At 45.1% G+C, this 22,483-nt stretch overlaps 1 protein-coding gene across 2 annotated transcripts in view; it reads left to right on the forward strand.

Moving 5' to 3' along the window:
* Nucleotides 1-21,191: 21,191 nt before the first annotated feature.
* Nucleotides 21,192-22,483, forward strand: part of QSER1 (glutamine and serine rich 1) — a 100,326-nt gene continuing 99,034 nt past the window's right edge. The window contains exon 1 of one of the 2 annotated variants that reach the window (XM_077460900.1): nt 21,192-21,540. In XM_077460900.1, the coding sequence (XP_077317026.1) occupies nt 21,437-21,540 (104 nt within the window). In that variant the 5' untranslated portion in view covers nt 21,192-21,436. The remainder of the gene's footprint in view (nt 21,541-22,483) is intronic. The other variant, XM_077460901.1, reaches the window with a different exon arrangement.

The raw sequence follows: 22,483 nt of genomic DNA on the forward strand, positions 1-22,483 counted from the left end.
GAGTTCATTATGGAACTCCTAGAATATGCAGCAAGTCACAACTATTTTTGGTTCGATAACCAATTCTACCGACAGGATAGGGGGGTGGCTATGGGGGCTAAATATGCCCCCAGCCTGGCCAATCTGTTTATGGCCAAATGGGAGGAGGACGTCATCGATGCCCCTAGGAGACCAGAAGTGGCCCTATGGGCACGGTATATTGATGACGTCCTCCTCCTGTGGGACGGGACAGAGTTTGAACTACAATCCTTCATGGCCAGTCTTAATGTTAATGATAGGGGCATTAAGTTTAGTTTTGAGGCCAGCCAAACAGAGATTTCCTTTCTGGATCTCAAAATTAAGATCGAGAATAACCGTTTTATTACATCAACCCACTTTAAAACAACCAATCGAAATTCCTACATCCCCCTAGACAGCTGTCACCATGAACCTTGGTTGAGGGCTGTACCTAAGGGACAATTCATGCGCTTGAGACGCAACTGCACTGAAACGAGCGTTTTTGAAGAACAAGCAGCCCTCCTTTCTAAAAGATTTCTGGAAAAGGGATATAGTGGTGAGAACCTGTTGAAAACTCTCAAATGGGTTCGGGAAAAAGATAGGGCAGAACTGTTAGGGCAAGGCAGGCTTACAGATCCAATGGTAGCCAATGGAATTCCTTTTGTTACCACTTTTTCAGTTCAACACCGTAACGTCAAGCAACTGATACAAAAACATTGGCACCTGCTAACTAGTGACCCAGTTCTAGGTACTATCTTACCACCTAAACCACAAGTTATCTTTAAGGGAGCATCGTCCCTGGGGAGTCGCGTGGCACCAAGTGTACACGACCCACCAAGGGCGGCTAGATCTTTCTTTCAGGATATGAAAGGCTATTACAAGTGTGGGAACTGCCAGATTTGTACTTTGAATAGTTGTAAGGATAGGAGGATTTTTAAGTTTTTATCTACGAGCACATCGAGATCCTTTGATATTGAGTCATTCATCACTTGCGCATCTGAGGGAGTCGTGTATTTGATACAGTGCCCTTGCGGCCTCCAATATGTTGGGAGGACCAAAAGGGCACTGAAGACGAGACTCAATGAGCATGTCGGTAATATTAGGAGAGGCTTTGACAAGCATCCGGTGTCACGTCATTTCGACCAAGTGCACCATAGAGACCCCTCCAATACACTATATGTCGGTATCGATAAGTACAGACCCCACTGGAGGGGTGGCTCACTGGTCAGGGAGATTTCTAGACAAGAAATGGCCTGGATCCACAGGCTTAAAACTTATGTGCCTTTTGGTATGAATGTTGACACGGACGTGAACGCCTTCATAAATAATTCGTGAGGGCGCTCACGTCCTTGCCTCATTCTCCTGTCCACTCTACGGACACTCTTCAGGAAGTTAGGTGTCTTGCACAGCACATTTGTGCTAGATATACTCACGATACCTATAAAAATAATTTTATCATGTTTTTTAATGCTTTTGTTCGTAATAATGTTGAGTTTCTTTTTTGTCATCTGTTTACTATTGTCAGTTACTAAATGATTTGGTTTATTGTTTTACCATATCTTTTGTGAGCTCTTCTCATTGGACCTGCGCTCTGGGCCGGTGGCTCTAAGACAATTTTGGGGCCATCTATAATGGGGTTCCTATAGCCACAATCTGACAAATATTTGACATATCTCGAGTTTGCAGATGCATGTTGGTGCGATTATTTATAAAAGAAACACACCATGCACTATTAAGTGACCTGCAGTGGAATACTGAACACTCTGGATTGCCCATCCAGTGTTATGGTCTTGATACCAACACAGACCAGCTATGTAAGTTTGGTGTATGGGGTGGATGTAGTTTTGCTATTAGTTCACTGGGGGCGCAGTTCTGGTTGTTGCCACTGCGAGCTATGGGTTACGTTTTTGTGTTTTTGACTCTGATTCTGCCAAATGACCTTGCACATGCGTAGGGAGTATGCGGACGGATTTAGGGAGACGTTGGGTCTCTCGTTACGCCGCGCCGTAGGCGGCGTGGAGCTATTAGGGCGGGACCACCATAGCCACACACTGGAAGTGACCTCACGCGATGCGAACGAGGCTTGGTTGGTGCAGGTACAACTTCCGATCGGGTGACCGGAAGTTACCGAAAACGGAAGTGGGGCATACGTCCGAGTATCAACGACAGGAAGTGAGGCATGGGTGATCCCGATGGGACGCCCTGCACACGTACCGGTCGTTTTTCCTTTCTTCTTCTCCCAATCTGCAACACTGGACAAGGCTGGTGTCCTGTTTATACAAATGTTAGGAGGGATATATTGGGGAGTTCAGGTATTAAACATTACGAGTTGGACGATTGGGCGACGCAGGACTGGAAGTCATGTCAGAACGATAGTGAGGCTTGGACATCCGGGATGGTTTCAAACCGGAAGTGGGGCTAATGACACGGTCTTGGTGTTCCATACACACTCCTTCTTCCCCCCCCCCCCCCTTTTCTGTCGTTCCTTTGGCCAGCATGAGGGGATGCATCTGCATAGTCGGTATGCATGGCCCATATGACATAGTGAGACACTGTTAGTGCCCAATTCAATTCAGCTGAGTAGCAGAACGGACATGACAGGTTATTATGAGGGTGGGGGTGGGAGGGCCCAAGCTTGTGGATTGACCTTTGGAATCACTGCCTGACGAATCAGATGCTGATTTCAAAACGAGGCTTGGTTTTGGCGGGAAAAGCCAGGCGCCCAGAGTGAGGCTCAGATGATTAGAGACATATAAATGGAGGTGACACAGCGTGCCGCTCGTGCCCCTGGATGACGCAATTTTGTTGTGAAACGCGTAGGGCTGAGCGGTGCGCTACTTATCACCTCGGTTTTGTGACGGGTTCCAGGAGAACGAGTCTGTCCGTGTGCGTCCGGCCGGCGCCACGGACTTAAGGCGCTTTCTTTTTTACACGCTTGTAAGTGTATTTTTATATTTTTCATTTTAAAATAAAAAGGGTTTTACACTATTTTGAGTTTCATCTTTCCCCTATGGTTTTGATGTCCCTGACTCTGAGTCTGTTTGGACTACTGAGTTGAGTGTCCGGGAGTGAGTTTTCTTCACAAGAGTTCCTAAAAAGAGTGAATCCAGGAAGACATCGAGGAACCCCGTTTATCTTGTGGTTGGAAGTGACGTCCATTCCTATTAAGCCCCGTGTGACCCTCTGTAGTGGGGGGTCATTCATATCTGGTAAGCAGTAAATCTTATCGTGTGTTGGTGGTGGATTGAATACAACTACTCCCATATTTGGATTTCCAGGAAGAGTGTGGTGTTTACTCAGAGGACCCTTACTGGGCCTTACGTTACCCCCCTTTTTGTTTTTATACGGACTCATTGTTCACACATTGGGTGTTTATATTTTATAATAGGTGTGTGTCACTGATTCCTACTATATGTGCCCATCAGCATTTGTGGGTTTTTGGGATTAGGAATCCTAATACTTATATGTTCTGTATCACGTATATGCATATACACATATAGGGTTGCTATACCCCATACAATATTTGTTTTAATATTCATTTGTTTATTTTGCACAAACAGTTGGTTGTATTTACTAATATTCATTTCAACATTTACTTTTATATCATTGCACAAATAGTTGGTTGTATTTGCCTTGGTATCTATTTAGCGCGGCTTATGGGTTTTTTCGTTTTGTGTAACATCGCCGGATTGAGATGGGGTTCAAGTAAGTATTAAGGGGGCTGAGGGGGGCTGCTGCACACAGAAGGTTTTTTTTATCCTAATGCGTATGCATTAAGATAAACAACCTTCTGCCTTAAAGCGGGATTCCACTGCCGTTTTTTTTTTTTTTTTTTACCTGTGTCACTGGTGGGCGATTCCTACGGTGTCTTTGCAGCCATGATCGGTGTCTTTTTAACCCCCGGCGTGACGATTTCATTGCTAAGGAAAACTTTTAAAAAAGCAGTCCGGCGGTTTCCATTTTCACTGTGGGCGTTTGAAGCCCACAGGCATTTACTTCCTGGATGCGATGACACTGAGCTCCCAGAATCCACTGCTCCATCTCGCACATGCTCATTGAGTGTCCTCTTTGTTTTCCTTCCTTTTGTCTCGTGTGCTATAGTGGTAATGGCTGATAGAGCTGCCTGCCCACTTTCAAAATGGCAATTTCGGCTTGACTGTGTCCCCCACGGATTCCTGGGAAATAGCTAAAAAAGTTCCCAGGGACCATTGCGAAGCCGATAAACACGCCTACTCCCACGGGAGGAAAGCCCGGAAGTCGGCATAAACATTAAAAATAAAAGGTAAATACTGCATATTATTTTATTTCAATGGTCATAACTGCTACTATGTTCCAAAGCCATTTGAATAAGATGAACTTGCAATTTTCTGTACAAAACCACTTTAAGAACCACTTTAATTCACCTATGAACTTCTGAGGAGCACTCATTCCAACTTGATTTTGTTCCCGGAATGGGACAGGAAGTCATAGTATTCTTGGACATGGAGTTAGGCTTTACTTGATGCAGAGAATCCAGTGAAGTCAGTGTCAGTTACTGACCCTCCCGGTGTCTTTTAGTGTCAGATAGTCCACCACCCTATAACAGTCCCATTATAAGTCACTGATCACAGCCATTACAGTATAGCATTTATAGCTGCATACATTATAATATATACCGTGGTTTGTAGATGCTATAACATTTGCATAAACCAATTAAAGTGGTTCTAAAGGCTTAAGGTTTTTTTACATAGAATGCATGAAGGTAAAAAAAAGTCTCCGTGCAGCAGCCCCCTCTAATACTTACATGAGCTTGAGCTTCTTGGGCTCTCCAGGGACTCTCCCTCCTCATTGGTTGAGACAGCCATGGGAACCACTGGCTCCCACTGCTGTCAATCACAGCCAGTGAGCCAATAAGGAGAGACAGGGTGGGGGACCGAGCAGCGGCTCTGTGTGTGAATGAACAGTCACAGCCCTGACTTGGGAACAAGCCTGCTTGGGTGCCCCCATTGCAAGCTGTTTGCTGTGGGAGAACTCAGCAGGAGGGAGGGGCCAAGAGCTTCATCGAGGGACCTAAGAAGAGGAGAATCGTGGCTACTCTGTGCAAAACCACGATTCCTCTCTTCCCTCTCTACTCACACTGGATGCAGCAGCGCTGTGGGCTGAATGTGTAGTGTCCACAGCACCGCTCAGTGACAAAGCCAGCCATCCATCCATCCCTCTGTAAAAGCCATCCACACTCAGACATCCCGCCATTCACACTCAGCCATCCTGCCATCCACGCTCAGCCACCCCGCCATCCACGCTCATCCATCCACCTCAGCCACCCCGCCATCCACGCTCATCCATCCCACCATCCACACTCAGCCATCCCGCCATCCACACTCAGCCATCCCGCCATCCACACTCATCCATCCCGCCATCCACACTCATCCATCCCGCCATCCACACTCATCCATCCCGCCATCCACACTCAGCCATCCCGCCATCCACCCCACCATCCGCGCTCATCCATCCCACCATCCACACTCAGCCATCTCGCCATCCACGCTCAGCCATCCTGCCATCCATGCTCAACCATCCACACTCAGTCATCCCCGCTCAGCCATCCTGCCATCCACGCTCAGCCATCCGGCCATTCATACTCATCCATCCATACTCATCCATCCATGCTCAGCCATCCCTCTGTCATGCTTATCCACCCATCCATGCTCAGCCATCCATACTCAGCAATACTCATCCATCCATCCGTGCTCAGCCATCCCATCCACCCCCAGCAATACTCACCCATACCCAGCCATACCCAGCCTTGCTCAGCCACACTCGGCAGTACCCAACCGTACTCAGCCGTACTCTGCCATACCGAGCTGTACCAAGCCGTGCTCAGCCATACTCAGCAAGTGTGGTATCGCCATACTCGGGAGGAATAGCAGAATGTGTTTTGGGGAGTAATTTGTGGTATGCATATAAATAACCTGCTAATATGACAATTTTGTTAAAAAAAATTATTTTGCAAAGAATTGTGGGAAAAAATGACAACCTCAAAAGACTCACCATGCCCCTTTCTAAATACCTTAGAATGTCTCATTTCCAAAAGGGGGTCATTTAGGGGGCATTTGAACTTTCCTGGCATGTTAGGGTCAATACTTCAGATGTGCTCAATTTTCAGAGATTGGCACCATAGCTTGTGGACTCTATAACTTTCACAAAGACCAGATAATATACACCAATTTGGGTTATTTTTACCAAAGATATGTAGCAGTATAAATTTTGGCCAAAATGTATGAAGAAAAATTACTAATTTGCTACATTTTATACCAGAAACGAAAAAAATGCATTTTTTTACATCATTTTCAGTCTTTTTTCTTTTATAGCACAAAAAATAAAAAACCCAGCAGTGATTAAATACCACCAAAAGAAAGCTCTATTTGTGGGAAAAAAAGGACAAAAATGTCATATGCATGACTGAGTAATTGTTATTCAAAATGTGAGAGCACCAAAAGCTGAAAATTGGTCTGGTTAGGAAGGAGGTTTCAGTGCCCAGTGGGTAAGTGTTTAATATCACTTTAACATACACTTATTGGAATTTTTATTTTATTTTCTACCAAAGACATGTAAAAGAATACGTTTTGGCCTAAATTTGAGAAGAAATTTGCTTTGTTATTGGATATATTTTATAACAGAAAAGAGAAAAAAAATATATATATATATATATATTTATTTATTTATTTTTAAAAATTTAAGTGTTTTTTCATTTATATAATGACGTCAAGTGGTAACACTCTGGAAATGTCTGAGAACAGAGGAGACCAGTCGCTGGAGTTTTGGGAGAGGAATGTTGCCCCATTCTTGCCTGATAAAGGATTCTAACTGCTAAGCACCCTTCTACTACAAAATCCTTATTATCCTTATTTTAATTATCCAAAAAACATCTGCTAGTTAATCTATTTTTCAGGAAATCATTTCATAAAGTGATTGTAAAGTCTTGTTTAAAAAAAACAAATGTATACTTGCCTCCTCTGTGCAGTTGGTTTTGCACAGAGCAGCCGGATCCTCCTCTTCATGCATCCCTCTTTGCTGCTCCTGGCCCCTCCCTCCTGTCCAGTGCTCCAACAGTCCACAGCTTTCTATGGGGCACCTGAGCCAAGTCAGAGCTCCGTGTATCTATTCAGACATGGAGTCTGATCTGACTCCGCCCCCTCTCCCCTGATTGGCTAACTGACTTTGATTGACAGCCGCAGGAGCCAATGGCCCCGCTGTTGTGTCTCAGCCAATCAGAAGGAGTGTCCCGAATGGCTTAGACATTCGTGGACATCACTGGAGAGAGATGGGGCTCAGGTAAGTAATTAGGGGGTGCTGGGGAGGCTGCTACACACAGAAGGTTTCTTATCTTAATGCATTAAGATAAACAAATTCTGCCTTTACAACTCCTTTAATGTTTTTTTTTGTTTCCTTACAATATGAGCACCTGAACCTCTCCTTTTCCCCCTTACTCTCCTTTGGAACCAGCCATGCATGTTAATTGTTATCGCGTACACTGCTCTATGCACACTATAGGGTTGCCACCTGTATGGGAATGACCGGGACCGTCTGGGTTTTGACAGCTGTGCTGGGTTTCCAGCGAGTGTGGGAAGTTGGAAACTCAGTGTGTGCTGCAGCATTCAGGCTGCATTTGCCTAGTGGGACATTAACAGGGGTGGAGGGGGGGAGGAAGAGAGCACTCACCGCTGTAGCCACAGCCAGAAATCAGTAGCCCTGCAGGATTGGAGGCGCTGATGCTGGTAGGGGGCTGGAGGTATGAACACCCCACTGAGTTCCCAACTTCCCACATGGGCTGGGTGTCGGGGCTGGCTTAGCCCTTCCTTCTCTGGGCTGGCTGCTCAGCTGTCGGCTAATTGTCAGCTCTCTTCTCTCTCCACAGTTACCAGCTGTTCCCGATGATGCTCGTCTGACCTGCCTACTTAAAGCCTTCCAGCTCACTTCACCTCTGCCTTTGCGTTGGTCACATCAAAAGGAACCATCTCCTGCGTTTTTTTTCAAGACTGGCTTGCTGACATCCCTCCTGGCTCCTCATCCTGCTTGCAGTTGCTCTACTTGGATCCCTGACTTCCGGCCTGGCTGATTACCCATCCTGGTTATTGAACTGTGGACTGGCTGACTCCCCAATCTGGTTACTGGACTCTGGCTATGCTTGACTACGCTTTTTCTATTTACCTTTTTATTTTTATTAATAAACAAGTGTGATTTAATTGTACTTCTGTCTCAGTCTGTTTCATGGTTTCTGACACTGGGACTGGAGGATATGCTGCTGTGTCCGAGTTTCAGGAGGACAGTAACCCGTGCATGGATGTCAAAACCCGGACTGCCTGAGTCATTCCCCTACAGGTGGCAATGACTCAGGCAGCTGTATGATATCCCATGATGCTCGACTATACTGCAGAGTGCATGAGCATCATGGAAAATGTAGTTCCAAAACATCTGGAGTGCCAAGGTTCGCCATCACTGCTCTATAGCGAGAGGGAGTAGTTCGCCTATGTTTCTACACACAGTGGGACCATGGAGAATGAATGTAGCCTCCTTTAGCAAGAAGGCAGATCACAGCAGCAACCAAAAAAAAAAAAAGGATTTGGAGATTTGGAGGAGGCTGAGAGCAATAGAAGGGACTTTTTTGAGTTAATACATACTTGTATAGAATTTCTTTTTAACTATATTTTAAACAGTTACAAAATCTATCCTCTCCCTCCCAGACAGCGTTTGAAATTCTAGTTAGGAGGTGGTGTACATTTTTACAAAGTATCGCTGAGTTGTCCGCCTTTATTCAGCATGAGGAACTGCCTAATGATCTGGAATGTTTTTGTTCTTTAATAAATGGCAGACACAGGCGGCCTCAGCACTCACTCCACAAATATACAGAATTTATTTTTCATCTTTTTTTTTTGGTATGAATTATTATTTGGAGAAACATATGTTCATGGTTTTCTGCCACATGCATAGCTTAACCTATTTTTGGCAATCACCAATTAGCAAGTATGACGGTTCTTAAAGCTGAACTTCAGGAAATCGGTTAAATAAACGTTTCAAATGCCTTTGTGGAATGAGTTTATCTGCTAAAGGGTTTCTATTTGTATTTAGTGCTGAGATTTAAACAGTCCTGCCACGCAGCACAGTCAGCCCCATGACCTGATTTTATCCCTTGGCCTTGCATTTATTTATTTCAGCCTGTCCTGTACTGCTCCCCCAGTCTGTGATTAGTCAGGGAAGGAGAAGCAGTCCAACCAAAAGTAGCGGTTCTGCTGGCCGGAGAACCTATCTCAGAGGCGGCTCTAGGCTTTGTGAGGCCTTAGGCAAAATTTAGACATGAGGCCCCACTCACACCCATAATGGGAAAAATAATAAAAGCGATAAAAAATAGTCTTTTCTCCCGCTGACTGCTATAGGGGATCTTTAGGATGGAGGCCGGGAAAAGGGGCTGGTAAATTTAATTTACAAACCCCTTCCTTTTCTAAATGAACACAGTGAGTGAACGGTACTGATCACTCACTGTGTTCATTCATAACTAAAGCTGTGTTTACTATGCTTTTGTGTATGAATTAACAGGAGCCTATGTTACCTGTTCATTAAACTGCAGTACAGCTGAGACTACAGAGAAGGACTGGGTTCTCAGTCCCTTTCTTGGTTTCAAAAGTGAGATAAAAGTGAGATATCAGGGGCTCTATTTAGACCCCTGATATCTCACCAAAGAAACCAAAAAACATAAAACATTTTAAAAATTATAATAATAAAACTTTAAAAAAATGTGATCTGAAATTTCTAATCAAACTAAAAAGCCATGCCCAATATGAAGCATAATTTAGGTGTGTATGCCACAGGTCAACAACCCCCTAGTAGGGGCCCCAATGCATTACTTTTTCCATGATGCTATTATGATGGCATTCTACAATGGGAGTAGGAAAAGAAAAGTGGAGGATATGATGGTGGGTAGTATGTAAATGAGAGGAGTGCGGAGTGTATAAGGAGAGAGAGACCCTAGAGCAGGGGTCTCAAACTGGTGGCCCTCCAGCTGTTGCAAAACTACAAGTCCCATGAGGCATAGCAAGGCTGACAGTTACAAGCATGACTCCCACAGGCAGAGGCACGATGGGATTTGTAGTTTTGCAACAGCTGAAGGGCCACCAGTTTGAGACCCCTGCCCTAGAGAGTTGAGGCTCCTGTGCACAGTACTGGGAAAGGACTCAGGTAAGTATCAAGGGATGAAAGTAAAAAACCTACAGCCTTAAAGCTGGCCATACATTATACAATTTTTTTACACAACTTTCCTTTAGATTTACCATATGTGTATGTATATATATATATATATATATATATAATAGGAGGTCAAGTCTAAACACTTTCAGCTTGTATGTAGTCAGGCAGGCCCTTGCACTAAATAGTTAAAGATAAATCTAATGAAAATTGTATAGTGTATGGCCAACTTTATAACAATTTTAACTATTTGGGGGGGGGGGGGGGAGTGGAGGTTATTTAATTTACAATGCTATTTGTAATAGGAAGCATGGAAAGGAGTATCTGCTGTAAAGAAAACAAGGCATTTGCCTGGAGTGGTGCCACCCCCAGGGGACCGCACTAAAACCAAATGATGGCTACAGTGTGGTCATCCAGGTGCGGCGCACACCCAGTGCACTCTGGTCACTGTGTTCTTCAGAGCAGCTGATCAAAAATTGGGGTTAAAAGCCAATCACAGCAGCACTTTACTACGCGATCAGCTGAGTTCAATCATCGCTGATCACAATGTAAACTTGACGGTTATCGACATTCCTTTCCTCATGCTGTCACAGCGTGAAAAGAGAACAGAGGCGGTAAATGGCTAGTGTAAAATGGGACATCTACACTGATAACCAGGACACTGATCGTCCGTGTCCTCATGATCAGTGCAGCCCCAACAGTGCCCCTCAGTGCTGTGTATTAGTGCCAATCAGTGCCATCTATCAGTGCCAACCAGGGCCCATCAGTGCCGTCTATCAGTGCCAATCAGTGCCGCATATCAGTGCAGCTTCATCACTGCCTCCTTATCAGTGCCGCATATCAATGCAGCTTCATCACTGCCTCCTTATCAGTGCCAAGCAGTGCCCATCATTGCCGTCTATCAGTGGCAACCACTGCCGCATATCTGTGCCCACCAGTGCTGTCACATCCTCTGTCCTGCTAACCCCATCCTCTGCTCTCATGTCTTGGGGTCTGATGAGGAAGCTGCAGCTGTTCACTGTGAATGGCTGTGGCTTCCCCATCATACCCTGAGACAATAACAGTATACTGCGCCTGGGGTGGGACAAATTTAGATGGAGGCTGGTGCTCAATTTTTGTTTACTTAGGGTAGCACAAAAATAAAATTCACCACTGGCCACCGATGCTTTAGTGACCAGTGGCAGTTAATTAACACCTCTGTGCTGCATGAGTGGCACCAGTGTCAGGGTTTATTAATCCTTTCATGCTGCAGCATACAGGGTTTAATAAACCCTGACACTGGTGCCACTAATGCAGCACAGAGGGGTTAATTAACAGCCACAGGTCACTAATTCATCAGTGGGCAGTGACAGTACATTAACCCCCTCCATGCTGCATGTTACTAATAGCATTACAAATGACCCCCCCCCCCAAAGAGTTAATCATTTCAGGCAGTTCACACAACTAAGATACTGCCACAACTGTGCCTTAGGTTTTTAGCCTCTGCAAACTCACTTGCAATGTTGCATGGGGCTTCACTGGATTCTCACAGGTCTTTACAGCAGCGCTCACTCTCCTCTGCTTTTTCATCCCGCCTCCTGCCCAGTGAGTGACATCACGCCAGGCGGCACTAGGAAGCTCCTGTCGGGCGGAGATCACTCCACCTCCTTTGGACTTTGTGTGCTGGTGCACATGGCATACTCGCTCTGTGCACTGCTAACATAGAACACAGGGTAGCGGTGGGTGTCACGCCTGTCTGCAGCAGTGCGGAGTAAGCAGCCTTTTTTACAAGGCTTTAGAGGCCTCCCTGCTCCCCAGTCCAGTCCACCCAAACCTCCTGACAGGTTCAGCAGTGGCCGGCAGCCCCGTCCCTCCACCCCTACAACTCACAGCAGGCAGCACTGTATACAAAAAGATGCTTTACCAGTCTGGCCCACTCACCCTGCCAGCTTGGGGACACTGACTGGGAACATTGCCTCCCACTCTCCCACTCACACATCAGGCAAATTAGGTGGCCGTGAGGCCCCTTTGAGGGCGAGGCCTAAGATGACCACCTAATTCGCCTAATTAGAGAGCCACCTCTGCCTATCATGGTCAGAGGTAGAGGGGAAGCTGTCGCCACTAAGGGACCATCCACCTTATTACCAGGGACCACCGTGAGTAGCTGAAGCAAGTACCAGAGCAGTATTCTCACCAACCGGGGAAGGTGAAGAATTGGGAAACTTCAGTAGGTGCCAAGCCAGGGACCCAGCCAGCGGAGGGGACACTTGCAGAGCAGCCTTGTGTACCAAGCCAGGGACCAAACAGGCCAGAAGGGTGACACTTGAGGAGTATCTCTGAATGCCAAGCTAGGGACCCAGCAGGGATGTGGGGGTGACGCTTGAGGAAGATATTCAGTGAGAATATTGGAAGAGCTCAGGAGATTCAGTGGCAGTGGATCAGCGGGTCTAAGTGATAGACTGGGAGCTCAGTTGAGTGAAGATCTAAAACTGAGATTGTGGAGGAAGTGATAGAGTTCATTACAACCTTTGTTATAAACTGTTCAAGATTGTTGCCATAGGAGAACGCGTGTTTACACATGCAGATGTGGTGTTCGGCTGGGTGCCTTTGCCTGCATGGCTATCTACCTATAGAAGTCTCAGAGTCTGCTAATTAACATTGCAACTACTAAAGGGTTTCCTGGCCCTAACCTCCTCTCCCAAATTTCTGTTTAAGAGAAAATAAATCTCTTTGCATTCAAGAAGTGTCTGGCTCCCATGAATCTACCTTAGTTTGCACCCACCATGCCTCATAACCCACTCTACACAGAAGGATGTCAGCTGTCCCTAACTCTGGAGGTCATCATTAGGCCTGGAGTCGTCCGAGATTTGGCTACATAGAAATACATAAAAATAATCAAAGGGCATATCTAGAATTATAACATTAAAGCAGTTGCAAACCGCTGGACGTTTTTTTTTTCTACCCTGCAAGGTAAAGGCACAATGTGCTAATATGTTTTGCATACTAGCACATTATGGTAAACTTACCTGAGAACAAAGCCCTACCACACTCAGAATTATGATCTGGAGGCCGCTTCCATCTTCACCCATCTTGCTTCCGGGTTCGCGGACACCGGCTCTGTGACTGACCATGGATGGAAGTTGATTTCCACTTTAAAATAAAATACAATGTGATGAGCATGATCAAAGGTATAGTGAGGTCAGTGGTCTACGTGTTTTGCAGAATAATTTGCTTCATCAGGACCTTTCAAGCCTCAAGACTACTTTTGAGCACAGTCCGAAAAACAGGGAGTGGATAATGAGCTCCCACCGGCCACCGGTCGTTTTAACAGCTACGGTATATTTAGCATTTACTTCCAAAATGGCTTGCCCACAGGCCGGTGGGGGCTCATTATCCATTTCCTGTTTTTTGGACTGTGCTCACCCCCGGAGAGGCGTACAATATCCACCATTAAAAATATTCTTAAGGCTTGAAAGGTCCTGAAAGTTGTTCTGCAAAAGTTGTTCTGCAAAACGTGTAGACCACTGACCTCACCATACCCTTGATTATATAGGCAGCACAGCAGCTAGGTGGTTAGCACTTTCGCTTAGCAGCACTGGGGTCATTGATTTGCATCTGAACTACGGCACCACCTGCCTGGAGTTTGCATATTCTCCCTGTATCTGCATGGGTTTCCTCTGGGCACATTGGTTTCCTTCTATACTCATAAAACATGCTGGTATGTTAATTGGATCCTGTCTAAATTTGCCCTACTATATGTATGAATGTGAGTTAGGTTATATTCACACCGCTTTGCAGAAAACCCGCACATGCAATTTTACCACATTTGCATTGCAGTTTTTATAGGACATCTCAGTGTGAAAGCAGCCTTAGGGACCTTACATTTTAAGCCCCTTGAAGGCAGGGACTAATGTGAATGTACAATATATATGTAGTGTGCTGCATAAATTTACGGCTCTATAGAAATACCTATAATAAATAAATTATGCTCATCGCATTGTACAGTATATTCATGATAATGTTCTAATTCTAAGTATGCCCTTTGGCTATTTTTATGTTTTTCCATAATAAAATTTTTTGGTTTTTTTTTAATATGCTCCTGACTGGTGTGTATATTTTCTCTCTGCATTTTTGGATCGAAGGCATGGTTAAAGTCCCATTTACATGTGTATATACAGTATTTACACATTGAAAATATGTCCTCTCTATTCCTGTTGAGTCAGCAGGACAGGAAATGAAGGGACATCTTCCTAATGAAATACTGGTGGCATAAATGAGAAAAAAAATTATATATATATATATATATATATATATATATATATATATATATATATATAATTGATATATACAATATGAGTACACCCCTCACATTTTTGTAAATATTTTATTATATCTTTTCATGTGGCAACACTGAAGAAATGACACTTTGTTACAATGTAAAGTAGTGAGTGTACAGCTTGTATAACGGTGTAAATTTGCTGTCCCCACAAAATAACTCAACACACAGCCATTAATGTCTAGAATGCTGGCAACAAAAGTACAACCCTAAGGGAAAATGTCCAAATTGGGCCCAATTAGGTATTTTCCCTCCCTGGTGTCATGTGACTCATTAGTGTTACAAGGTCTCAGGTATGAATGGGGAGCAGGTGTGCTAAATTTGGTGTTATAGCTCTTACTCTCTCATACTGGTCACTGGAAGTTCAACATGGCACCTCATGGCAAAGAACTCTGCAAGGATCTGAAATTTTTTTTTTGCTCTACATAAAGATGGCCTAGTATATAAGAAGATTGCCAAGACCCTGAAACTGAGCTGCAGCACAGTGGCCAAGACCATACAGCGGTTTAATAGGACAGATTCCACTCATAACAGGTCAACCAAAGAAGTTAAGTGCACGTGCTCAGCGCCATATCCAGAGGTTGTCATTGGCAAATAGACGTATGAGTGCTGCCAACATTGCTGCAGAGGTTGAAGGGGTGGGGGGGGGGGGGAGTCAGCCTGTCAGTGCTCACAAAGGGAACCATGAATACCAACATGTACTGTGAAACACTGAAGCAGAGCATGATCCCCTTCCTTCAGAGACTGGGCCACAGGGCAGTATTCCAACATGATAACAACCGCAAACACACCTCCAAGACGACCACTGCCTTGCTAAAGAGGCTGAGGGTAAAGGTGATGGACTGGCCAAGCATGTCTATAGCCCTAATCCCTATTGAGCATCTGTGGGTCATCCTCAATTGGAAGGTGGAGGAGCGCAAGGTCTCTAACATCCACCAGCTCCGTGATGTCGTCATGGAGGAGTGGAAGAGGACTTCAGTGGCAACCTGTGAAGCTCTGGCGAACTCCAAGAGGGTTAAGGCAGTGCTGGAAAATAATAGTGGCCACCCAAAATATTGACACGTTGGGCCCAATTTGGACATTTTCTCTTATGCCGCGTACACACGAGCGGACTGTATGGCGTACTTAGTCCGGCATACAATCCGACGGACAGTCCGTCATACTTTCCACTGAACGGACTTGACCACACACGGATACCCAAACAGTCCGACGAAAGCTTGCGCGATGACGTGTACAGCACGTACGACGGGACTAGAAATAGGAAGTCCAATACACAGCAAAGCACCCTTCCGCCGTGTAAATCCTTTCTGGGCATGCGCCATTCTTAGTCCGTCGAACTAGCATACTGACGAGCGGATTGTCCGCTGAAACCAAAGTACGCCAGACAGAATTTCGAAAAATCCGAAATACTTAGTACGCCAGACTGCACGCTGAAAAAGTCCGCTGAAGCCCACACACGAGCGGACTGTCCGCTGAAATGTGTTTCGACGGACTAAGTACGCCATACAGTCCGCCCGTGTGTACGTGGCATTAGGGGTGTACTCACTTTTGTTGCTAACGGTTTAGACATGAATGGCTGTGTGTTGAGTTATTTTGAGGGGACAGCAAATTTACACTGTTATACAAGCTGTACACTCATTACTTTACATTGTAGCAAAGTGTAATTTCTTCAGTGTTAATATAATAAAATATTTACAAAAATGTGAGGGGTGTATTCACTTTTGTGAGATACTGTGGGTATATATATATATATATATATATATATATATATATATATATATATATATATATATACACACACACACACAGTTGCACAACAGTTGTGAACCCTTTTGGAATGATATGGATTTCTGCACAAATTGGTCATAAAATGTGATCTGATCTTCATCTAAGTCACAATAATAGACAATCACAGTCTGCTTAAACTAATAACACACAAAGAATTAAAAGTTACCATGTTTTTATTGAACACACCATGTAAACATTCACAGTGCAGGTGGAAAAGGTATGTGAATCCTTGGATTTAATAACTGGTTGAACCTCCTTTAGCAGCAATAACTTCAACCAAATGTTTCCTGTAGTTGCAGATCAGACGTGCACAGCAGTCAGGAGTAATTCTTGACCATTCCTCTTTACAGAACTGTTTCAGTTCAGCAATATTCTTGGGATGTCTGGTGTGAATCGCTTTCTTGAGGTCATGCCACAGCATCTCAATCGGTTTGAGGTCAGGACTCTGATTGGGCCACTCCAGAAAGCGTATTTTTTTCTGTTTAAGCCATTCTGTTGTTGATTTACTTCTATGCTTTGGGTCGTTGTCCTGTTGCAACACCCATCTTCTGTGGAGCTTCAGCTGGTGGACAGATGGCCTTAAGTTCTCTTGCAAAATGTCTTGATAAACTTGGAAATTCATTTTTCCTTCGATGATAGCAATGCGTCCAGGCCCTGACACAGCAAAGCAGCCCCAAACCATGATGCCCCCACCACCATACTTTACAGTTGAGATGAGGTTTTGATGTTGGTGTGCTGTGCCTCTTTTTCTCCAAACCAAACGACTCAACTTTGGTTTAATCTGTCCACAGAATATTTTGCCAGTACTGCTGTGGAACATCCAGGTACTCTTGTGCAAACAGTAAACGTGAAGCAATGTTTTTTTTGGATAGCAGTGGCTTCCTCTGTGGTGTGCTCCCATTAAATCCATTCTTGTTTAGTGTTTTACGTATAGTAGATTCGCTAACAGGGATGTTAGAATATGCCAGAGACTTTTGTAAGTCTTTAGCTGACACTCTAGGATTCTTCTTCACCTCATTGAGCAGTCTGCGCTGTGCTCTTGCAGTCATCTTTACAGCACGCCCACTCTTAGAGAGTGTAGCAGCAGTGCTGACCTTTCTCCATTTATAGACAATTTGTCTTACCATGGACTGATGAACAGCAAGGCTTTTGGAGATATTTTTATAACCCTTTCCAGCTTTATGCAAGTCAACAATTCTTAATCGTAGGTCTTCTGAGAGCTCTTTTGTGCGAGGCATCATTCACATCAGGCAATTCTTCTTGTGAAAAGCAAACCCAGAATTGGTGTGTGTTTTTTGTAGGACTGGGCAGCTGTAACCAACGCCTCCAATCTCATCTCATTGATTGGACTCCAGTTGGCTGAAACCTCACTCCAATTAGCTCTTGGAGATCTCATTAGTCTAGGGCAGGGATAAGCAATTAGCGGACCTCCAGCTGTTGCAAAACTACAAGTCCCATCATGCCTCTGCCTCTGGGTGTCATGCTTGTGGCTGTCAGAGTCTTGCTATGCCTCATGATTTTTGCTCACTTTCTGTTCCTGTGACACCCTTACAAGAAGTGAAGGGAGCAGCAGTCATTGGGACAGTACAGCATAAGGAGCAATACAAATATTGTCAGAGGTTCTAAGCCTTCCCCCATGTCCCCATTGAAGAGATTTCCTATCACTTCCTGTCTAGAAACTTCCTTAGTAATCTAGGAAGAATATTATTAAACTTTAGAGTCCTCTTATTAATCTTACCAATCATATTACAGAGATGCTGGTGCAAAAGCTGGCAATGAGAAATATTGAGAATGTGGAATAATGTATGACAGCGGTCAGTTAAGGTGTATATATTGTATATATTGTCAGCTCTCTGAGAAAGAATGAATCTGGCACACTGCAATCACTTTCTTCCTGGGCCTCTGGGCTCCAGAATCTGATCTCAGCCATGACAAATTGCATCTTTATTATCACACTGAGTATTTCTCATTCCCGGACTCCACATCCCTTTAATTACAGTAAACCTTCCATGAGAGAAACATGGAGACTGCCACTGCTGGCCGCCCCTGAAAATATTTGTCCCTTTCCTATCTCTGACTTCAACACTTTGCGTCACTGACCTGAAATAAAATGCAGATAAGGACTTAGGATTTTTCTGATCTGTGTGTAGCACTGACCCCAGAAGGAGCTGCTGCTTTTATTGGGCTTACTGTTACCTTCTTGTCTGCTTCTCCGTCTAGGGGTTCCCGTGGTAGATGGCCCAAAGAAATGTGGAAACTGACACTGAATCTTCTTTTGGGTTATTTATTTGAAACAGAAACAGAGTCTCTCAGTTTAGGGTAGAGGTTTAGGAGTAAGTTCAGGTACTTTAGACTACAAAAAATGGAATGTATCTTATAGAAGAATCCAGAGAATAGCAACCATTTCACAACTGGATTTTACAACCCCCTCCTCTCACTAGGCCTAGCAGCCGGTAGGGTGTTAAGTAAAGTCTCTGCCACAGACTTGACCGTTACTGAGGGACATAGACAAATTTAAAGAGCTATCATACGGTACCAGTATCTCTCAGAAGATCCGGCGATACCGTATGATTGTAGATCCAGATTGTATCCTTCAACTAAGCCTCCAGGCTCCTCAGAGAAGCCAGCCTTGCACACGGCCTTCTCCTGAAGAGTCCTCCCCGGGGGTTTCTCCAGTTGCCGGGCCTCTCCCTTCAGATGAGACGGCACCGGACCACCTTTGGATCAATATGCCCCAAAATCCATTCAGGCCTGTCCCTGCAGTTGCGTTGCCTCGGGCTAGCCAGCCCCGAGGCTCGAAATGCATGGTTCTACACCCCAGGCCAGGAGGGCCATGGGGCTGGGTCAGGAGGACCACCTGAACTGAACAGGCAGAAAATAATCTCCGGAACCCCCGAAGCACGTGATGTCAGTACCTTAAATACCACCTCCCAGAATGCACAGCAGGAGAACAATCCCACTGGGCTGGTTCTGAAAGAACAGTGGCATTCAATACACCCAGCTAAACTGCATTCTTACTCCTGCCGGCGGTGACAGCAACACCTGCGGTCAAGGAGGACCCAGTGCAACCCAGCTGGACTGATACTAAAACCAGAAATTTAGAAAATTAGCCCCAAAACCAAACTGTGGTTTCAGGAAAATGAACTTTGAAAAAACACTTGTCAGGAGCCAGCGCTACATGTGCATTTGTGTGACGTTAGTGAAAATATTAAAGCCATTGAGTCAGAAGACCATCTGTATCAAAGTGATGGGCAGCATATTGGTAACTAATGCCCAACTCTGGAAAGTTTTAAGTCTAACTCTGGGCAATAAAAAAAGTTTTCCCTTGTAGTGAGGCTGCAAGGGTTAATTGCTAGTTTATGTCTAGGAAATTGGAGAAGGGAGATATACTTACCTGATCCTACAATCCTCCCCACACAAGACCAGTCCCCCTGCAAGGTCTTGTACAGTGGACTGCTCCTGATGTCATCCAGCCCATAGCCCTGCTCAGGAACAGTCCATCTCTGGATCATGGGGGAGTATAGGCTTTCTATTTTTCCCTGGACCAAACAAGCAGTTAACCTTTGTACTGCCTGGGGTTGGGCTTTAACTGCTTCAGCCCTGGAAGATTTAGCTGCTGAATGACCAGGCCATATTTTGCGATTCGGCATTGTGTTGCTTTAACTGACAAATGCGCAGTCTTGCGGCGCTGCACCCAAACAAAATTGGCGTCCTTTTTTATCCCCAAAAAAATAGATTTCTTCTGGTGGTATTTGATCACCTCTGCGGTTTTTATTTTTTGTACTATAAACAAAAAAAGAGCGACAATTTTGAAAAAAACACGATATTTTGTACTTTTTGCTATAAAAATATCCCCCAAAAATATATAAAAAAAAACATTTTTTCTCAGTTTAGGCTGATATATATTCTTCTACATATTTTTGGTAATAAAAATCACAATAAGCGTATATAGAGTGGTTTGTGCAAAAGTTATAGTGTTTACAAAATAGCGGATAGATTTATGGCATTTTTATTATTATTTTTTTACTAGTAATGGCGGCGATCTGCGATTTTTATTGGGACTGCGACATTATGGCGTACACATCGGACACTTTTTTTACACTCTTTTTTGTGACAACCTCTGACTTTGAAGGGATTTCCTATCACTTCCTGTTTTGGATATGGGACAGGAAGTGCAGGGAAATCTCCCCGAAGGCACATGGGGGAAGACTTACAACCTCCCAGTGACTACTGCTCTCCTAATTTTTTGTATGGGTGTCACAGGAACAGGAAGTGAGCAAAAATCTTCCTTATTTTATACAAAATTTTATAACAAAATAGGGAACCTTGTTCTGGTGACAATCTCTCGCTTTGAAAAGATTTCCACTCATTTCCTCTTTTGGCTATGGAACAGGAAGTGAGCAAAAATCTCCCTTATTCTATCCAAAACTTTAAAACAAAATAGGCAACCTTGTTCTAGTGACACCCTCTCAATTTGAAATGATTTCCTCTTTTGGCTATGGAACAGGAAGTGAAGGCAAATCTCCCAAATGGGGACACAGAAGGCAAAACAAACCTGACTGTGGTTATAACTGTATCCAAAAAAAAAAAAAAAAAGCTTTGGCTTTAGTTTTACTTTAGGAAAATGGTATGGAAGGGTCTGACACATAAACTATGGATTTTATTTACTAGCCCCTTGCTTTGTTCTATGGGAGATTTGTATTTATTAGATTTGGAGTAGAGAGCTGTGGGGTCGTTCCCTTTGGTAACCAATCACATGGCTGGTTTTATTTTCCCTCAGGCTGGGAGGTGAATGGTGATTGGTGTCCCCTGTCCTGTCACGATGACGCCAGACGTCCCTTCTCCTCCTGGATGAGGCCTATCTCCGCCTGTACTAGGCCTGTGCTACCAGAAGGGGGAGAGGGAGGAGGCGCTGTGCACGGTGCATCCTGGGAAATAAACCAACATGGGGAGAAGCTCCTCCAGGCTCAGCATGCACGGCCATTGCACGGAGTGAGAGCCTGAGCGGACCCCCGAGCCTGCCGACTACCCCCCTCCGCCTCACCGCCGGCCCGCCTGGGGAGACGATGTGAAGGGGCTGCATAGAGCACTCCCCCACCCCCCTCAAGCCTCTCCCGGATGATGGACAGGAACTACCCGACCCCCACCTTCACTGACCCGCTGGCTCCGGCCTCTTCCGCCGCCTGGGCCTACGAGCGGAGCGCGCCCGGGATCAAACCCAGGTAAGCCCGGGGAACGGAGCAGGAAAGGCCGGGGATGTGAGGCCTAGGAGACCCTGCGCGCTGGAGGGAGGCGCGGCGGACGGCGTCTACTCCAGGCCGGGGATCCTCCCCCCTTGCACCAGGCCTCGGACACTGACACCTGTGTGGGCACAACGTGCTGCTGTCATCCCCGTCCTCCTTCCCATTCACACTCATAGCTCTACTACTCTTCTCTGTGGGACTTTCCCCAGTGTGCCCATCACACAGAGGGCTCCAACTTCAGGGACAGTCCCTGGACTCGTCACTAGTCTCCCCTCATACATGTGCACCAACTTCTAATCAACACCATGCTGTTTATTTTTATTTTTTTCTCTCTCAATAAATAAATATAATTTATTTGTAGTTGGAAAGAGTTAAACAGCTATTTATTATGTTGCCTGTAACCCCCCAACCCCATGGGGGAGATTTTGCATCTCTTCCTGTCTTGGAGACCCAACAGGAAGTGAGGGAAATCCCCCCTCTAAGGCTGTATTCATACCTTCCTGTTTCCTAAAGCAAACATTTTTCAGGTTTTGCCATGCAGGAAACATGCTGCAAGTGGAAGTAAGGGATATCGCCAGTGTTAGGGAAATCCCCTCTAAGGCCTCTACATTTTTTAGGTTTTGCCATGCAGGAAACATGCTGCAAGCGCTGGTCATCCTTGCATTGCTGGTAATTGTTTAAAATAGAGCTCCTGCTGCTGTCAGTTTAAATCAGTGAGCCAATGAGAAGGGGGGGGGGGGGGGTCGGACTGTGTCTGAATGGACACAGAGTTTGGCTCAGGTGCCCCCACACCAAGTAAGGGCCCTTTCACATGGACGTGTACGGGCTCAGCTCTGTCGATCCCCAATGAGCAGGAAGATGACAGGTCTGTCCCTGTACACTGTGCAGGGACCAACCTGTCAGAGCGCCGCTCTCCCCTATG

This window comes from Lithobates pipiens, unplaced genomic scaffold (assembly GCF_037356315.1).
Source record: "Lithobates pipiens isolate NorthernLeopardFrog02 unplaced genomic scaffold, aLitPip1_a1.2 Scaffold_10, whole genome shotgun sequence".
NCBI classification, from domain to species: domain Eukaryota; kingdom Metazoa; phylum Chordata; class Amphibia; order Anura; family Ranidae; genus Lithobates; species Lithobates pipiens.